Below are 17,745 nucleotides of genomic sequence, written 5' to 3'. Positions count from 1 at the left end.
AATTTTAAGAACTGGGATCTTTAAGAGGTAATTAGGCAGAAGCCTTTGGAATGGATTAATACTCCATCATGAGAAAGGGTTAGTTATTGGGGGACCAGGTTCCTGATTTAAAAAGAAGTCAAGTTCAGCCCAATTTCCTCTATCTTAATCATGCTCAGTTGATGTTTCACAATGCTGTAACATAGCACAGAGGCCCTCATTGGATGCCAGAGCCATGCGCTTGTACTTCTCAGTCCCCAAAATTGTAACCCAAAATTCTTGCTTATAAATTACCCAGTGTGCGGTATCCTGTTACAGAGGCAAAAAACAAATTAAAACACTTTATTTTTAACTTTTCCATTTTTCCAATAACATGTAGAGAAAGAATGAAAACACAAACCAAGAGACAACTGTGTCATATCGAGAAATCACTTTATACAGAGGGAATTCAAATGGGAGATATATCTAATATAAATTCATATATTAGTAACTCGTGCATGTATTGTCAAGTATGATATTCATTTAGACACAGGAGCTTCGTGATTTCATCAAATTTATGGCTTTCCTTGTGTGTCCCTTCCACAGTGGTCAACTACGCACTTACTGAGACTAGGTGAGACCTACCGAATATGGCGGTCCAGCAAATTTGCAAATTCAGAGGCAAAGTGCAGTCAGGATATATTATAAGCAGCAGTGGGGCCTAAAGCACCTCAAAAAGCTGCCTTGCCCCAGGTACTGCCAAGACAGGTGTCAATCCCCAATCACACTTCACATTTTCATCGTCTTACAATTTCAGATCTGACCGTAAGTTGAGAACTGAACTAGTTGGCATGCCATTTTCTCACTACATGTTATGTGAGAACATTACATGTCTCCAGGGTATAGTCACTCCAATATATATTTGTAATACATCTCATTACATGAGATGTGAAAGTCAATTTGGTTAAACTTCCTTTAAGTGCATTTTTAAAAATAAACGGCAGTTGAATGAATGGTGGCAAAATAACAAAAGTGATTATTTTAATTTAAAGACATATTAGATCAGGATGTGATAAGTTCAAGTGTTGAAATTCTAAGAATTTTTTTAAATGATGATTTAGAAATTATAAATGCTTTCATTCAAAACTGAGGAAAGGGCAACAATTATCCTAATTTCCTAGAATCACTGCTCTTATGAATCATAACATCTAGTTATGAACCTGATCAAGGATGAATAATTTTTTTTTTTTTTTTTTACAAAACACCTTTTTAGAAAGGAAGAATCGGGTAAAATCAGAACATACAATTATGAAGGCAAAATCAAATCCACCAAGGTGCATATTGGGCCAAGGGAAAACAACAGAAGCTCTTGAGCAGCAGGAGTCAGGAGTGCTTCGGAGGGGCTGCATACAGAGGAGCAGGAACAGGCAAAGCGACTCCTGCCCCGGCAGCAAAGGAAGAACTCCGTGTATCTGCTGCATCACACCTTGAGAACATGCGTAAGCCATTTTCTTAAATGTTATGTGTATATAAAAAGAGAATTGGGAAAATCACAGCAACCTATTCATGCTGCTTCCAGGCATTCCGGGCATGAAATGGGGCACCACATCAGCTCCAAACAGAGGCAGGACTACTCAGTGTTCTATCCCTCTACTGACTAACAAGCCACGCCCTGCAGGAGCAGACTGCTAGTTAGGTGTCTTTAGACGGACAGCATACCTTCAGAGGCTAACTGGCCCACTGGGGAAGTGGCAACCCCGGGCCAAGCAGCCAGGATGGCAGGGAGATCCCTCCTGAGTCAAGCTTTGGCAACGAGGTGCTTCTGGGGAATGAAACCTGCTCAAGGATCACAGCTCACTCCCTTCGGCCATAGCAGAGAACAAGAGGCTTGGGTGGTAATGCAGGTTTGTGTGCATTCACACCAGAAAACATGATAAACACTCAATCATCCTGCTAAATTGTTAATGAGAATTGAGCAAATTATGGATATGCACAGGGTTGGCCCCCACAGGTGGCCAATAAAATGTTACAAAATCTCTACAATGTTCACTTAGTAATACGTCCTAGACAATAAGAAGGAAAAAAATAAAGCATAATGAAGCCACTGTATCCTACCGCAATAGCTGGAAAAAGGTTTTTGGTCTTGATCTTTGTTAGCTTTTTTTTTTTTTTTTTGTAATTTGTAGTTACACCAGGTTTTATGCTTATTAGAATACATCTGCATGTAGGAAGCAACACATTATCAAAATGTAAAATATCACTTTTATTAGATTAACTGTATTATGAGGTTAAAATTAGGAAAAAACTGCTCTTCTATAAAGGAGAACATATTTAAATTTGTATCTGCATAAATCACTGTATGGCACATTAGCAAAGAATGGGTAGAAACTATTTTTTTATAAGTAAATCTTTCATTATTAGAAGGAAATGATTTCTTGCAGCTTTCTTGTATAAAGCAGTCTGAACCACTTTAACAAACTCCAATTAAAATAATCTAATAATGTGGAATCAATGATAACTTATGATACACACATCTACAGAAAACCAAGAGTTGCGCTCAGCCAATGAAATGAATCGTAATAAAAATGAAAGATCAAGAAAGGCAACAGAAAGCGGCTTACTCAAGTGAGGTGCTTTTGACTTGCTCACTGTGTGTTTTAAAGTGTGCCTGCGCCTTTCTTTTTCAAGAGATCTCAGCTGAGTACAAATCATTTTATAAACTGTGCAGTGGTTAAATTGTGGCAACCAAACAAGTACCAAATAAGAGCAATTTCTGCCCCCAAAACAAAAGGACTAGATCCAACATTAAGGAACAAGTTAAATGGCATCAATGTTAAGCTCTCATAATCAGGTATGGACATCAGCACATTAAACATTAGCTGCAAATAAAATGTGGCAAACAACACCATCCCAGGAATTTCATTCTTTCTACTAGGAAACATCTTAAACCAACATTTTCATCCTATGAAAGTCAACAGCAACAAAATCAGCTTTCCCCACACTAATTTCTAATTCAAATAGTCTCACTGCAATTACCATAAACCATTAGCAACCATTAAATTCACTGGCAAAGGTGGGTTTGGCACCGTCCCCCCAGAAAGCATAAAATTTACGTAACAGACACAATACAGAGAGCCAGGTTTACACTGCAAATGCCGAGAGCGTGGCATGTGATATGCATGTAACACAGCAGATTATGATGTTGGGTAAGAGACGCCCTTGCTCCACACGGCGCAAGGATTCTGTTGAGGTAGGCACAGCTCCTTTTATGCTGCAGCTTGCTTCTTGGGAGGAAGGAGCTTGTATGTGTTGAAGTAGCCCACCACCTGCTGGGGAATCTCTGCCAAGACACACTGAGCAAGCGCTTCCTTTGGAGCCTTGTGAGAAACAAAATCAAAATCAACATTAGCATCTGAATCTCTACTGGCTTTTTTGCTGAGACTGGGGGGGTAACCCACTTGCCATTTAAAAAGCAGTAATTCCTTATTTTTAGGTTTATATCATTCCTTCAGAAAAGTCCACCAAATACGGAAGAAGAGAAGCAACCAATGCTCTTTGTGACCGCTCTATTTTTCCCTGCTAAGTCTTACCAAGTCCTTTTTTGGTGTTTGATGATTTTGCTTTATTCTTTAACTTTCAAATACAGAGCTTTCTTTCCTTTTGTTTAATAACTTTTTTAAGAAAAACATTCGATTTTGAGAGGATTATAAATTGAAAGTTACAAAAATAATACCGAGAAGTCTCAAATACCCTTCAGCAGCTTCCTCCAAATGTAACATCTTATGTATCAATGGGACAATATCAAAACCGGAAAACTGACACTGAAACACACTCACAGATCTTATTCAGATTTCACCTGCAGTCATTTGTGCAAGCCTATGCAACTTCACCTGTGTAACCATCACAATAAGGAAGATACACAACTATTACATCACTGCGAAGACACACACTCTCCCTCCCTGTCAGTGAAGATGGGACTATAAAATGGTATAACCACGCTGGCAAAGTTTAACAGTTACTTTAACAGTTAAATATGCAATTGCATATGATCTAACAATTGCCCGGTGCTTATCCCACAGGAATAAAAATACATGTTCACACAAAAACTCCCACTTTAAGGCTTATAGCATTATCATGTGTCATGGACAAAAATTGGGAACAGCCTAGCTCCCCTTCAGTGGCGGAGTTGATTGAGCTGTGATACATCCAAACCTTGGAATGCCTGCAAAGACTTGGGTGACTCAGAATTATGCCAAGTGAAAAAAAAGGCCAGACTCCCAAAGTTACATATTATTATTCCACTTCTAGAACATTCTTGAAATCAGAAAAGCATAGAAGTGAAGAGATTAGTGGTCCTCAGGCATTAAAGGAAGGATACAGGTAGAAGGAAGGTGAGTGTGGCTACAGAAGGGTAGCTTGAGGTACTGCTGTTGTCTTGTACCTTGAGCACATCCATGTAAATACCCTGGTGGTGATTTTGCACTATAGTTTTTACAGGATGTTACCACTGGAGGAAACTAGTTTAGAAAAGTCCTCAGAGAGAACTTCATCAAACCAGTGTGCAGCTTGTGAAGTTCAACATATCTTGCATTGAGCTTTTTTTTCCTGTTATCATTAAGGTACCAATAAATACACCTTTACGTAAGTACACCAATATCAAATTAACAACTCATCACGTAGACTGTAGAAAGCACACAGGCACACATGCTGACACACCAGTGCCAAACCCAATCAGAGCTCTTGCTTGCAAAAGACACATGAGGAGTAGTACTCACGTTCTGGAACTGTCTGAAAGGCACAAACTGGACGATATCTCTGATGGCTACCTCTCCCGATGGGGAGCGGAGACTTCCACCATCACCGTCCAGAAACTCCATAGCACTGAAGTCAGCTCCTCCCACTCCCACAATGATGATGGACATGGGCAGTTTGGCAGCGTTAACTATGGCTTGTCTGGTCTCATCAAGGTCTGTGATGACACCATCAGTGATGATCAAGAGCACGAAATATTGCTGCCAAAACAAGCAAAAAAAAAGATATGTCCACTAAGCAGGTCAAACTTTGCAAACAATAAGATATGATTAATGACATCTCCAGCTTGATGAGTCGTTCAGCATCTTTCTGGCTCATTTTCTTGCCAGTCTTCACCCGGGATACCATCTGCATAAATGATGCTAAGGCTGTCTGTTGCCGAGGAAATTGGCTCTTTGAAAAATTGAAGGTTCATTAAAAGTGCAGACACCACAGAATAGGGTTGGCAAAATAACTTGGAAACAAGGCATCTAAATGCCTAAAGAAAATTTATCTTTTACTACACGAAGGAATGAGCACTTTAATTAGTTGAAACAGTAAGTATGACAAAGCACAGATCAAGGCAGTGAGTGAAAACTCCACTCTCAAAAGATCAGGCAAGGTGTGTACTTGGCCTAGTAATTAAGAAGTCAATTAAGGCATCTTCTCCTTTATTGGAGTACCTGGGATTGATACCTGGCTCTAGCTCTAACTCGAGCTCTCTGCTAATGAAGAACCTGTGAGCAATAATGATGGCATGAACTGATTGGGTCCCCGTCACCCACGTGGGAGACCTACATTCAGTCCCACTCCCGGCTGTGACACTGTCCAAATCCCATCACAGGCATTGAGGGAGTAAAGCAACAAGAGAGGTCTCTTTCTCTAGTCCCGTTAAATCACTAATTAAGCAATCAATCAATTAATCCACACAAATGATCAAATAAATATGGAAGTGGGCCTGGCAGGATAGCCTAGCAGCTAAAGTCCTTGCCTTGAACACGCCAGGATCCCATATGGGCGCCAGTTAGTATCCCGGCAGCTCTGCTTCCCATCCAGCTCACTGCTTGTTCCCTCTGAAAGCAGTGTAGGATGACCCAAGGCCTTGGGACTCTGCACCTGCATGGGAGACCCAGAAAAGGCTCTGGGCTCCTGGCTTTGGATTGGCACAGCTCCAACCATTGTGGCCTCTTAGGGAGTGAACCAGCAGACTGAAGATCTTTCTGTGTCTCTCCTCCTCTCTGTATATCTGCCTTTCCAATAAAAATAAATAAATAAATATTTTTAAAAACGCAGAAGTAAAATAAACTCTTTTTAAAATGGACAAGGTTTAAAGAGGGAAATCTTCCTGTAAATTCTGTCATCTCTGATAAAATGTTTTAGAAAATAGAAAAATATTCCATAAGGTTGTGACACCATCTACCGGGCCATTTAAGCCTAGATCAGAAATCAATTGTGTGATTTTTTGTATGTTGAGTGTTAAGTCTGACACAGGCATTGTATACTTTACATGAATCACCTTACTGAACTTCACTGTGTGAGGTCGTTTATTCCTTACTACTTCTGAGTGCACAGAAGTTAAAGGAGAGTTGATATCGTAGGTCTATTAGGCAATGGACAGCTAATTCAAGACTCTTCAGCATGGTAAGTTATCTTGCAACAACAATCAGTACACATCTTATCAAACCTTCATTTTTTAAGTTTGCTTTCAAAAGAAGATACATGATTTTCATTTTTGGTAGAACTTCCCTAAAAAATTTATTAAAGACAGAAAGACTTATGAATACAAGCACTGTTTTTATGTCTTATTTCTAATGCTCAAACCAAGAATGATTTTTTCTCCTGTGATATTCCAACAGACCAACTAACAAAGAAAATGGTCCCAGGAGCAATCACCAATCCCTGTTCTTCCCATCCCCTGGCCATGGAGCACTTACAGAAGCCGTCTGTTGTTGGGTGGCTGCAGCAGCAAACCTGGCCACGTGATTGATGATTGGAGAAAAATTAGTTGGTCCATAGAGTTTGATCTGGGGAAGACATGCCCGATATGCCTCTATAATGCCTTGAATTCCTAAATCAGAAAAGGTAGTGTTAAAAATATTGGCTAATTAAATACCCCATAGCAATATCTAGTGCTTTAAGTAATCGAACAACCCATTGTAGGAGTTCTTCTAAGCTTTATACTAAAAAATTCCATTACTATGCTTCATTGCAGAAACGTATAAACTCTGCCCTCTTGCAGGAGAAGGCATTTCTTCTCAATCAAGTGATTACCTTGTCACAGCACGGTTGTTAAGATTTCTGCTTAATTCTGATGTGACTCTGAATGTGATATGAATGGAAAAAGAACCATGAAAAAAGTACTGCATTATAGAATCAATGATACAGTGAATGAAAAAGTTGCTGATAAAATAACACAGTATTTGTGTATAAATCCAGAATGTCTATAAAAACTGCTTGGCTATAAACCTAATCTGAATTCTAATTAATTGATCCAAATGTGAATTCAATAACAGAAAAGTTAAGCCTGACATGAGCTGTGTCATATTCAACTGGTAAGCTGTATTAGTTTCAAATATTCACTCCCAGGTACTGCATTTTGCTACAGAATCGCTAATGTGTTTGTTCATGGGGTGCTGCCCCTGGGTCAGCTGAAGTGCCACCTGACAAAGATAGGGCCATTTGACCAACTGTAACCAAGGCATGACAATGGATATGTCAGCCATGTGGAAGCAGATACTAAAAGAGCCTATTTCTCCAACTCTCTTGTTCCTTCCCTCTACCATGGAAGCAGAACATTCCACGTTTGTTCTACATAAGAGAGGGCAAGCGTTCCATGTAAAGTGGGCAAGAAGTAACTGTTTTCATGATCAACCACTGAGAACAAGACATTGTTTATTACAACAGCACAACCTAGTGAAAGCTGATGATCATTGCGGGTAAGCGCTGCTGATGAAATGCACGTCCCTATACAAGCTCACTGAAGCGCAGCCTTAACAACACATGTTTAGGAAGAAGATGGGTTCCTCATGACACTGTGCGAGATCAGCAGAGATGTCTACCCCAGACACACACACACACCAATTCAGCATAAATCAGAATAGATCAATAGTACCAAAAACACCCAATAGAAAACACAGAACAAGAAACAACAGCACATATTTGGTATTCGAGCTTCACAAGACCAATTCTCTTAAGTTCCAATCAACTCCCATTAGTCACTTAAGACTTAGGAACATGTAGTTAAATGAAAAACCTTGGAGAACATGCCTAACGCATGTACAGGTGCTGTGCTGCTCAGCAGGTGACGCTGAACCAGCAGTGGGTCCAACAGCGTCACATCTAGCAACAACAGCACTGGCCAACAGTGAAATGTGTCCTAAGTGAAGCCCAAACTCACAGCAATACTTTCTTCCTTTCTATCATGTTAACTTACTTTTTTATTCATGTTAACTTATTTTTTAATCTGAAAGTTCAAATAGATTTCTTCACAAATAGAAATAGCCTTCAATTCCTCAATTAAGACTGCATTATGCTGAAATCTTCCCTTAGAATTATGAGCATGTGAGAATTATTAACTCTAGGTAACTAATTTCAATAAATAATTAAGAAATGGGGATCAAAATTCCCTGCTTTAAAATAAAGCTGTAACATTTTTCTGTAGTCTCTCTTCATTTTTTACATCTAAAGTGGATCTTTTTTAGACTCTAAATCAAAAGTTAAAAACCACACTTAATGAGCAGCCCAAGACTATAAATCAAAAGTTAAAAATCACTCTTAATGAGCAGCCCAAAATCGTGTATATATTACTCGGAGGGTAACTGACCCTCTGAGATGAATTATCACATAAACTATGCCATCTATCTTACATAAACAAAACCTAATCAAACTACATCCCAAAAGTTATTCCAAGTTCACCAAAAGCACAAAGCACCTTTCTCTGAAATGAATAATATGCTCAGGGTCCAAGGGCCAGGAAAAGGAGCTGGTACCAGCACTGGAAGTGTCTCAGGAGAGCGCTGCAGCGTGTACACAAAGTGCGGGGCCTCGGGGAGAGGAGGCCAGCGCACACTGCCCCGGGCTCTGCTGCTGACCGCATACTGTGTAGGAACCGGAGAAAAGAGCGCCTTCTGATAGCAAACTATACATTGTGTAAACCTCAAAAGGGCCCTTCACAGACAACGCGCTTACTGTCTGGAATCTTAAACTACCTCTGTCTCCACACTTACCCTTCCTCCTCCAGCCCGTTCAGGCTTACATGCTATGGTGGGAGACGTGGCATGTCAGGTTGATTGTTCAACATGGTAAAGAGGGGGGAGCAATTGGGTATTTGAGGTTAAAGAAGAAAAGTAAAAGGCATACAAATCCCCTCCACACAGAGGAAAGCTGCTCACACCATTTACAGAACACTGAATGAGCAACAAGTAATTAAACGCTACACACTTTTCCTTTGCAGAGTGAGCATCTAACAAAACTTCTAAAAGATCTGTGTATTGAATTACTCATTTTAGTGAAGGTTTATTTTTAAATCTACTTATACCTGAAAACACTTCCAATATATGAATATTTTTACTGATATGCTCCCAAACAGAACTGTTTTTCTATTAAACTTCTGGAGCTAAAGAACCTGGCCTCTAACCTTCAATATTTCGGCACTGGATTCTGCCACAATCAACTGTCGTTGTCACCCTAAGCACCAACTTCATACAACTTCTTTTTTCCTTATATGACAGAAAGTTAAATACTTCACAAAAGGAAGCTTGCATTTGAATGATTTCAAATCACAGAAATAAATAAATAATAACCATGACCAGCGAGGCTTTCAGTTTAAACCCCTCATGCTTATTACTTACCATTACAATAAGGATTGGCTGGATTGAAGTTCATTGGAAACTCATGCGATACCTGTCACAAAACAAGCACATGTGAGGCCTGTTGTGCTCTTCCAGGAAGCCGAGCTTTCCAATGAGCTTGTCTCCTACCTGCCACTGCGGGGGCACCTGAGCTCCAAATCCAAAAGCCGGAAACATCTTATCACTGAAAGGAAAATGGGAAAATGTTATTTTTTGTTTAAATAGAAAAGAGCTTTATCTTCACTCATAATAAATCACTGTGAATTCCTTTATGTCCAAGTCTCAAATTCTAGAAGGGTATTAAGAGAAAAAAAGATTACCCATGGTAACTGCCAGAGACCCAATCTTAATAGTCGACAATACTCATTCTAATCACTTTTCTCTGCACTGAGAAAAATGTCCCTCTCCAGATGCATTTTTATAAAAACAGAATTTATATTCATGTTTTCCTATCTTACATTTTTTAAATGATGCATATCATCTGATTGGACAACTGTGTAACTGTGTAGCAAAACATGAATATTTGATCTAAGGGTCTAAGGATAAGGACTATGGACCCAAATAAGCAGTGTGACATCCTAGGAATGGTTGCTAAGTATTACCTATAGGTATTTTCTCCCCCAACGCTCCATTATTATGACACACCAATACTAGTGGAGAACATACTAATTTCTCTACTAGGGATATTCTTTGTTAAATCTTTTTGAGTCTATTATTATTATTATTATTATTATTATTATTTGAAAGGCAGACAGCCCAGGATGGGACAGAAGCCGGGACCAAACTTTCTAAGCCATCACCTACTATCTCCCAGGACATGCATTAGCAAGAAGTTAGATCAACAGCACAGCTGGGACCCAAACCTAAGCACACCAAAACGTGACGTAGGCATCTTAACCACCAGGCCAAATCCCTGCTCCTGCATATTAAATCTTACTGAAGCCAAACCTGACTTCATGTCAGAAATACTTTTTGCTATGTGTAGTCTGTCTTTACAATATCTCTTCTTCCATTGTTTTCAGCATTAATGACTGTAAATTCATCTGGATAATGCTTTGGACTAATGAGCGAGGCAGAAACTGCTGCTCTCTGCCAGCATCCATCCTTTCCTTCTGCGGCACTGTAATAACACTTGACCTGGAGACCACCCTTATGAGTTCCTTTGGCCTGGATATGATCAGGCAGGTTCTAGCCAAGGAGATGGGAGTAGACGTGATTCATAAGCCTCTTCTGAATCATTCCTAATAGGTAATCCACACGTAGTCCCAGAACCTTCTCTTCCCGGTGGCTAGAGAAGCAGGGCAGCTGCCACGAACCTGGGGGGGGACTGGGACTTGGAAACAGCAAAACGGCCCTATCAGTCCTGAACCTCTAAATGTGCAATACACAAGGGAAAGTAAATCTCTAGTCTTTTAAGGCCACTTTATACTAATGTATATTTTCGCATTTTGGTCTGTAATTAACACAGAGTAGTACCCTAACTTACACAGGTTAAAAGTCAGAACTCCAAATTGAATTCTTACATACACTTATGATAACCTTTCCACTGCCAAAAATTCTATCTTGGGGACAGTATGTTAGCGCACTACCTAGGAAACCACTTGGAAAGCCTAAACTCCATATCAGAGTGTCGATGCAACTTCCTGCTCTGCTTCAGATTCAGGATTTGCTACAATGTCTCCAGGAAGGCAGAGGTTGATGACTGAATTACTTGAGTCCCTTGCTTCTACTTAGGAAACTTGAATTCAGTTTCAGGCTCCTGGCTTCAATGAACGCAACTCAGGCCACTGTAAGCATTTGGAGAGTGAACTAGCAAATGCAAGACTTCTCTCTCTTGCTCTCTCTCTCTCTCTCTCATTTGTCTATTTCTTTCCTTCTTTTTAAAGATTCATTTATTTTACTTGAAAGAGTTACAGAAAGGGAGAGACAAAGGGAAATCTTCTATCTGGTGGTTCACTCCCCAAATGGCTGCAATGGACAGAGCTAGGTTGGTACATAGCTGGAGTCAGGAGCTTCCTGCAGGTCTCCCACGTGGGTCCAGGGGCCCAGGGCCTGAGCCATCCTCCACTGCTTTCCAGGCACAAGCAGGGAGTTAGGCTGGAAGTAAAGCAAAATAGGACTTGAATCACTGCCTGTAATGGGATGCTGGCATCACAGGCACAGAATTAGCTTGCCATGCCACTGCACCACCCCATGTTTACCTACTTCAGAACAACTTGATTTAAAAAAAAAGACAACTTGATTGATTTCCTCAGACATGGACTAGCCCCATACTCTAGCTTTAAATAAGTTTGTGTGAATATTTGCTAGAACAATTTCCCTTCCTTTTTTTTTTTCAAAAAAAAAGTTTTTATTTATCTGAAAGGCAGTATTAGAGGAGAGAAAGGGAGAGAGACAGAGAGAGAGAGAGAGAGAGAGAGAAAAGGGGAGAATCTTCTATCCACTGGCCCACTCCCCACATGGCTAGAATGGCAAGACTGTGCCAGGCAGAAACCAGAAAACAGATTTTTTGGATCACCTGAGGGTGCAGAGACCCAAGCACTTGGGCCCTACTCTGCAACTTTCCCTGGCACATTTGTTGGGAGCTGGACTGAACATGAAGAACCCAGCTCTTGAATCAGTGTATGGATGGGATGCTGGTGTCACAGGCAGCAGCATAATCCACTATGCCACAATGCAGACCCTTTTTTTTTTCTTAAAAATTTTTAAACTAGGCTCATTCATTGTTCATTCTAGACAATTTTTAGATCATCTTGTAGTATAGCAATTTTAATTCCAATCATTATTTTTTAAAGCTTTATTTTATTTTTATTGGAAATTCAGATATACAGAGAGGAGGAGAAACAGAGGGAAGATCTTCCATCTGCTCGTTCACTCCCCAACTGGCCGCATGGCCAGAGCTGAGCTGATCCGAAGTCAGGAGCCAGGAGCCTCCTCCAGGTCTCCCACATGGGGGCAGGGTCCCAAAGCTTTGGACTGTTCTCAACTGCTTTCCCAGGCCACAAGCAGGGAGCTGGAAAGGAAGTGGGGACACCAGGATCCAAACTAGCTCTTACATGGGATCCCAGTGCATATAAGCCGAGAACTTGAGCTACTAGGCTATTGTGTCCAGGAAAACTTCTTACATTTTACATCATTATCACGACATCTACCAGTCTGGAAATTGTGTCGTACCTCTCCATTTAAACAGGATTTCTTCCTTGTCTTTCCATACAGTTTTGAAGTTTTACTCACAAAAGATCCTAGATTTTTTTACTAAATTCATTTTCATTTTATCCCATTTCTAATTTTGATTTCTTTTCACTATAATTTTTCTGAATACCAGCTTTTTTGGTTAGTGGGAAGCTGACTTTCTTATTTTGTATTTTCTTATTTTCTCTCCACCTTTCTAAACTTTCACAACTTTCTGATTTTTTTCCCATGGATACACTCAGATTTCAACCCACTCCTTTTAGGCTTATTAAAACTTCTGTTTGAAACTGTTCCAGCCTGGCGGCTTAGCGAAGAATGGCCATTTGAGTTCCTGCTCTATTCCTTCTGTGTTCCTGTTCTATTCTGGTCTTTTGCCCTTGAGTTAGCTTTGTGATTTACTGCTTCCTAAAATATAATCCTTTCATCTGTATTTTCCAAATATAAAAGTATAAAATTTTACAAAGTAGTAACATGATTTTTGTAATTATCCCTGAATCTGTGCTTATAGTCGCTCTCTCATAACTAGAACTCTGTGTATGTTTTTTCCCTTTCCACAGAGGCCAGTGTGGACAAAAGCTTGTCTAAGTTTTATTGAACTAGCAAAGAAACATTTCTTGGGTTAATTTGGCAGCTAAGCTGCCAGAACCACATACAGTCTTCTCTTTGTCCTTTATTTATAGATGGTCCATTATTGAAGTATAATTTCTTTTTAGATCTAAGGGATACTTAGGAGTGTTTTGACTTCCATACAGTTAACTTTCTTCTTTTCCATTTTTTTTTTTTAAGATTTATTTATTTCCATTTGAAAGGTAGAATTCCAGAGAAGAGGGAGACATGGAAAGAGAGAAATTAAAAGAGAGGTCCCAGCACAGTAGTCTAGAGGCTAAAGTCCTCACCTTGCATGCACCAGGATCCCATATGGGCGCTGGTTCAAATCCCAGCTGCCCCACTTCCCATCCAGCTCCCTGCTTGCAGCCTGGGAAAGCAGTCAAGGATTGTCCAAAGCCTTGGGATTCTGCACCCACATGGGCAGCCCAGAAGAGGCTCCAGACTCCCGGCTTCAGATTGACTCAGCTCCAGCCGTTGCTGTCACTTAGGGAGTGAACCAGCAGATGGAAGATCTTTCTCTCTGTCTCTCCTCCTCTCTGTATATCTGACTTTGCAATAAAAATAAATAAATCTTAGAGAGAAAGAGACAGAGAGACAGAGAACAAGAGAAAAAAATCTTCAATTCTCTGGTTCACTACACAAATGGCTGCAATGGCCAGAGCTGGGCTGGTCTGAAGCCAGAAACAGGAGGTTCTTTGATATCTCCTACATGGGCACAGAAGCCCAACCATTTGGGTCATCCTCCAATAAGAAAATAAATGGGAAATTGAGCAGCTGGGATTCAAGTGGTGTACATATTGGATGTCAGAGCCTCAAGCGAAAGTTTAATCTGTAAACCACCATGCTGGCTCCATTAATTTTCTTTCATTATTCCTTTGTTATTAACTGTAACTGGCAGTCCGGGACAGTAATTGTGCAAATAGTATTTTTATAAAGGAAACCCATTATTGTTATACTTTGAAATGTTTATTACACTTAGTTATTTTTATTTAAAATGATTTGAATCTCTAAAATTATGGAGTATTAAAATAATTCTGAATTATGTAACAAAATATTCTACACAGTAACTTTTCAATATATTTAGTAATTATTGCCTGCTATTACAAAGGACCCCATTGCTTCAGCTTTTTTTGCATTTGCCTGAAAACTGTGCTTAGATGCTATGACAAGTGAATGAAAATCTATCAGAACGTAAAGGCTTCTCTTATAAAGAAATAACTAATTAACTAAAACACTCTCATCCCACCACCTACAGCACAGTGCTAGCACAGAACAAAAAAGGGCTTTTCTGGACACTGAGGAAAAGGAGCATTTTAGTTTTCCCTAAGTCATACTCACGCATCATAATCCTGAACGACCAGTCCAACAGACCAGATAGCAGTCAAATATTCATTAACACCATTGGGGCTGATAAAATGCAGGGAGTCTGGAGACCTTGGGTCACCATTGGAGCCGGTGAAGTCCACTCCCACCTGCCAAATAACAATGAGAGCCCTGATACCCAAGAAAACTACAGCAGGTGAGATGCATTCATCCTCGAGCCTGCTACTGCCATTTCTTAACATGTTATCTACCAGTATTTCCACCAACAATTAAACAAGCACAGTTTCAGCATAAAACAACCTCTTGTCCCTATTATTATAGCTTTCTTTAGTCATGACTGCAACATAACCTCTTGCAAATTTATTTAACTATCGCTTTTTATCCCTTAAATCACCGTAGGATAACCACAGTCTATAAGTATCAGCTTTTCTTTAGAAGAACAAGATTACATGAATAAAGCCAAAACTTCATGATGAACCTCAACAACTCATCCAAAGTCTCTGAGGAGCCCATATTCAACAGACTACAAATTTTATCACAAAGTCAGCTTAGCAGTAAAAGAAAGAATACTGTAACATGGAAGATATTTTTACTTACAGTAAAATTCAGCTGACATCCTCCCATTATATAGTCAAGGAATGTGCACTCTACTGTAATCTAAAAACAAATATCAAGCCATTAAAACCTTAGCTCTCTTTGTAGACAACCAACAACAAGCTCTTTTTCTAGGTATGATTTTTAAGAGTTGTGAGTTGAACAGCACATGTTAAAAACAGGTGGAAATCACTACTGACTTTGAGTTGCAGGTGCTCCTACACCGTCTACCTGGCATGAATCAGTAATATTTGACGTCAAGAAAATTAGAGGGTCACCACTATGTGTAAGGCTGCTGCCTGCCAGGCCAGCATCTCAAATGGGTGCTGGTTCAAGTCCAGGCTGCTCCACTTCCTATCCAGCTCCCAATCTCTCCCCCTCTGTCTACAACTTTTTTCAAGTAAACCCAAATCAAATAAATCTTCAAAAAGAATTATGGAAATTTTAAGATTAGAATATTAATGGCCAAAGAGGACATACAGTCACTTACACATTTTAAGAGATTACTAATTCATATTTAACAACCATAATAATCAAAATGTCAAAATAAAATTCCAGTTGTTCCCTACCCTTGTGACATCCTGTCTCAGAGTTATGACAGAAAAAGTGTGCCAAGTCACGCCATTTATATAAATAAGCCGGAAAAACACCATGATGTCCCATAGCGCCTCAGTTAATAAAAACAGTAATATTTCTTACAGATATTCCTTTGTTACAAAGCTTTCAAGCTGGGTCGGGCATGTGGCATAGCAGTTTTAAGCTGCCACTTGAAATGCTCACATCCAAATTGGAGTCCCTGGTTCAAGTCCCGGCTACTCTGCTACCCACACTATTTCCCACTAACACGTCGCAGCTCGAGGGTTCAAGTCCCTGCCACCCTCATGGGAGACCTGGACGGGGTTCCAGGCTCCTGGCTTGGCCTAGCCCAGGGCCTAGCTGTTGTGAGCATTTGAGGAATAAAACTGTGATTAGAAGTTCATTCTCTTTCTCTCTTTCCAGCCACTCTTTCAAATACTTTCAACACTATTCAAAATTATACATGCAACTTAAAATTTTTCAAGCCGTGGAAGCAAAGTTACTTGAAAGATTTCTTTATTGCTTGCTATTCTCTTTTCCATATAGATGACCAGATGTTCATATGATTTTTCAACTGCCTAAAATTCCTATATTTGTTGACTATAATCCATATTAATAGAAGAACTCAAAATGTTATTTCATCACGATAAGCATCCAAGGCTAACTGACCTCACACTGTTTCACACTGATAACACCTGAATTCTTGTAGCTTTTTTTCTTTTGCCTCTTTTTTTCATTTATGCATTCAAATTCAATCTGTAGGAAGAGAACAGAAAATGTTAATTTTCACTAATAATATTAGAAATGCTGATGTCAGTTTAAATGACATTGTACCAGAACACTACTGATAAAATTCTATTACAAAAGGCAACTCCAAAACAACTGTACAATATAGCATTATGTTCAATATTTATCAGCTAAATTTCCATCCATTAAGATACTCTAAAAATGGCACTCCTCCTACAATGGTTTCTAAGTACAAATGTTGCCTCTATAGGTAATTTCCTTGTATATGTTCTCAGTAACAATCTTTCCTATTTATAATAAAGGAGATAAAACATTGCTTTCAGCTATTTACCAAAGCAAAAATATGCTACTTGGAAAAGATGGAGAATACTCAATGTGACAGTGTGGAAATACATGATGCCAAAACCTATGAATCCATAGGGAAGACATATTAGAAAGACATCAAAATTGTGGAGCCAGAGGCACTGTCAGCTTCTCTCTTTCATGAGCTCTAGAGTTTGGAACTCACATTGCGGGTTGTGGAAGTGGGTCTAACATCACGCACATGTTTCGGTCCTGGGAGGTGGGAGGGAAAGGCCCCATACTAGTGTGATGTGCCCACTGGACATGCCTGGAATCTCTCTTATGCACTTGTGCCCCAGATGAGTGGAGAGGTAACGTCCCAGACCTGTACGTATGCCACAGGAGCAGGTCTGGGAACCCATCTACGATCTTGGGTCTCTGGTGAGCTCCACACCAGCATTCCACCCACCTCACCAGCAGACTGGGCTTGGAAAAACTGGCCTGGGGAACTCACATGCTCCCAGTAACAGATACTTTGGATTGCTCAGGGAAGGGGGTATGGGGATGTGAGGGAGGAGGGAGTATGCTGCAGGTGAGGAATGACATCTGGAGGACCTCCACCAGCAATGCCACTGTACTTGCAGGTAAACGAGGCAGCTGACATGAGTGGTTTGGAGGGGGGAAGCCAGAGGACCTTTCATGGTCACACTGATGCACCTGCCCAAGTGAGAGAATGGATTTGGGCTAGTTAGCATCAACCACGCTGACCACAGACTCACGCTGAGTGCACACAAAAGCTAGGGCTGGGGGCCTACCTGGCAGT

General features: G+C 40.1%; 1 protein-coding gene across 2 annotated transcripts in view; it reads right to left on the bottom strand.

Annotated features, from left to right (window-relative positions):
• Positions 1 to 2,515: 2,515 nt before the first annotated feature.
• The window catches only part of CPNE3 (copine 3), a 68,142-nt gene continuing 52,912 nt past the window's right edge, over positions 2,516 to 17,745 (bottom strand). For both annotated transcript variants that reach the window (XM_058668775.1, XM_058668774.1), the window contains exons 9-16: positions 16,563 to 16,649; positions 15,321 to 15,380; positions 14,739 to 14,872; positions 9,729 to 9,783; positions 9,600 to 9,651; positions 6,684 to 6,817; positions 4,734 to 4,970; positions 2,516 to 3,335 (exon numbers count right to left, since the gene is read on the bottom strand). In XM_058668775.1, the coding sequence (XP_058524758.1) occupies positions 3,225 to 3,335; positions 4,734 to 4,970; positions 6,684 to 6,817; positions 9,600 to 9,651; positions 9,729 to 9,783; positions 14,739 to 14,872; positions 15,321 to 15,380; positions 16,563 to 16,649 (870 nt within the window). In that variant the 3' untranslated portion in view covers positions 2,516 to 3,224. The remainder of the gene's footprint in view (positions 3,336 to 4,733; positions 4,971 to 6,683; positions 6,818 to 9,599; positions 9,652 to 9,728; positions 9,784 to 14,738; positions 14,873 to 15,320; positions 15,381 to 16,562; positions 16,650 to 17,745) is intronic.

This window comes from Ochotona princeps, chromosome 9 (assembly GCF_030435755.1).
Source record: "Ochotona princeps isolate mOchPri1 chromosome 9, mOchPri1.hap1, whole genome shotgun sequence".
NCBI lineage: Eukaryota > Metazoa > Chordata > Mammalia > Lagomorpha > Ochotonidae > Ochotona > Ochotona princeps.
Note: the sequence above shows the minus strand (reverse complement) of the source record. Positions and strands in the feature narration are given on the sequence as shown.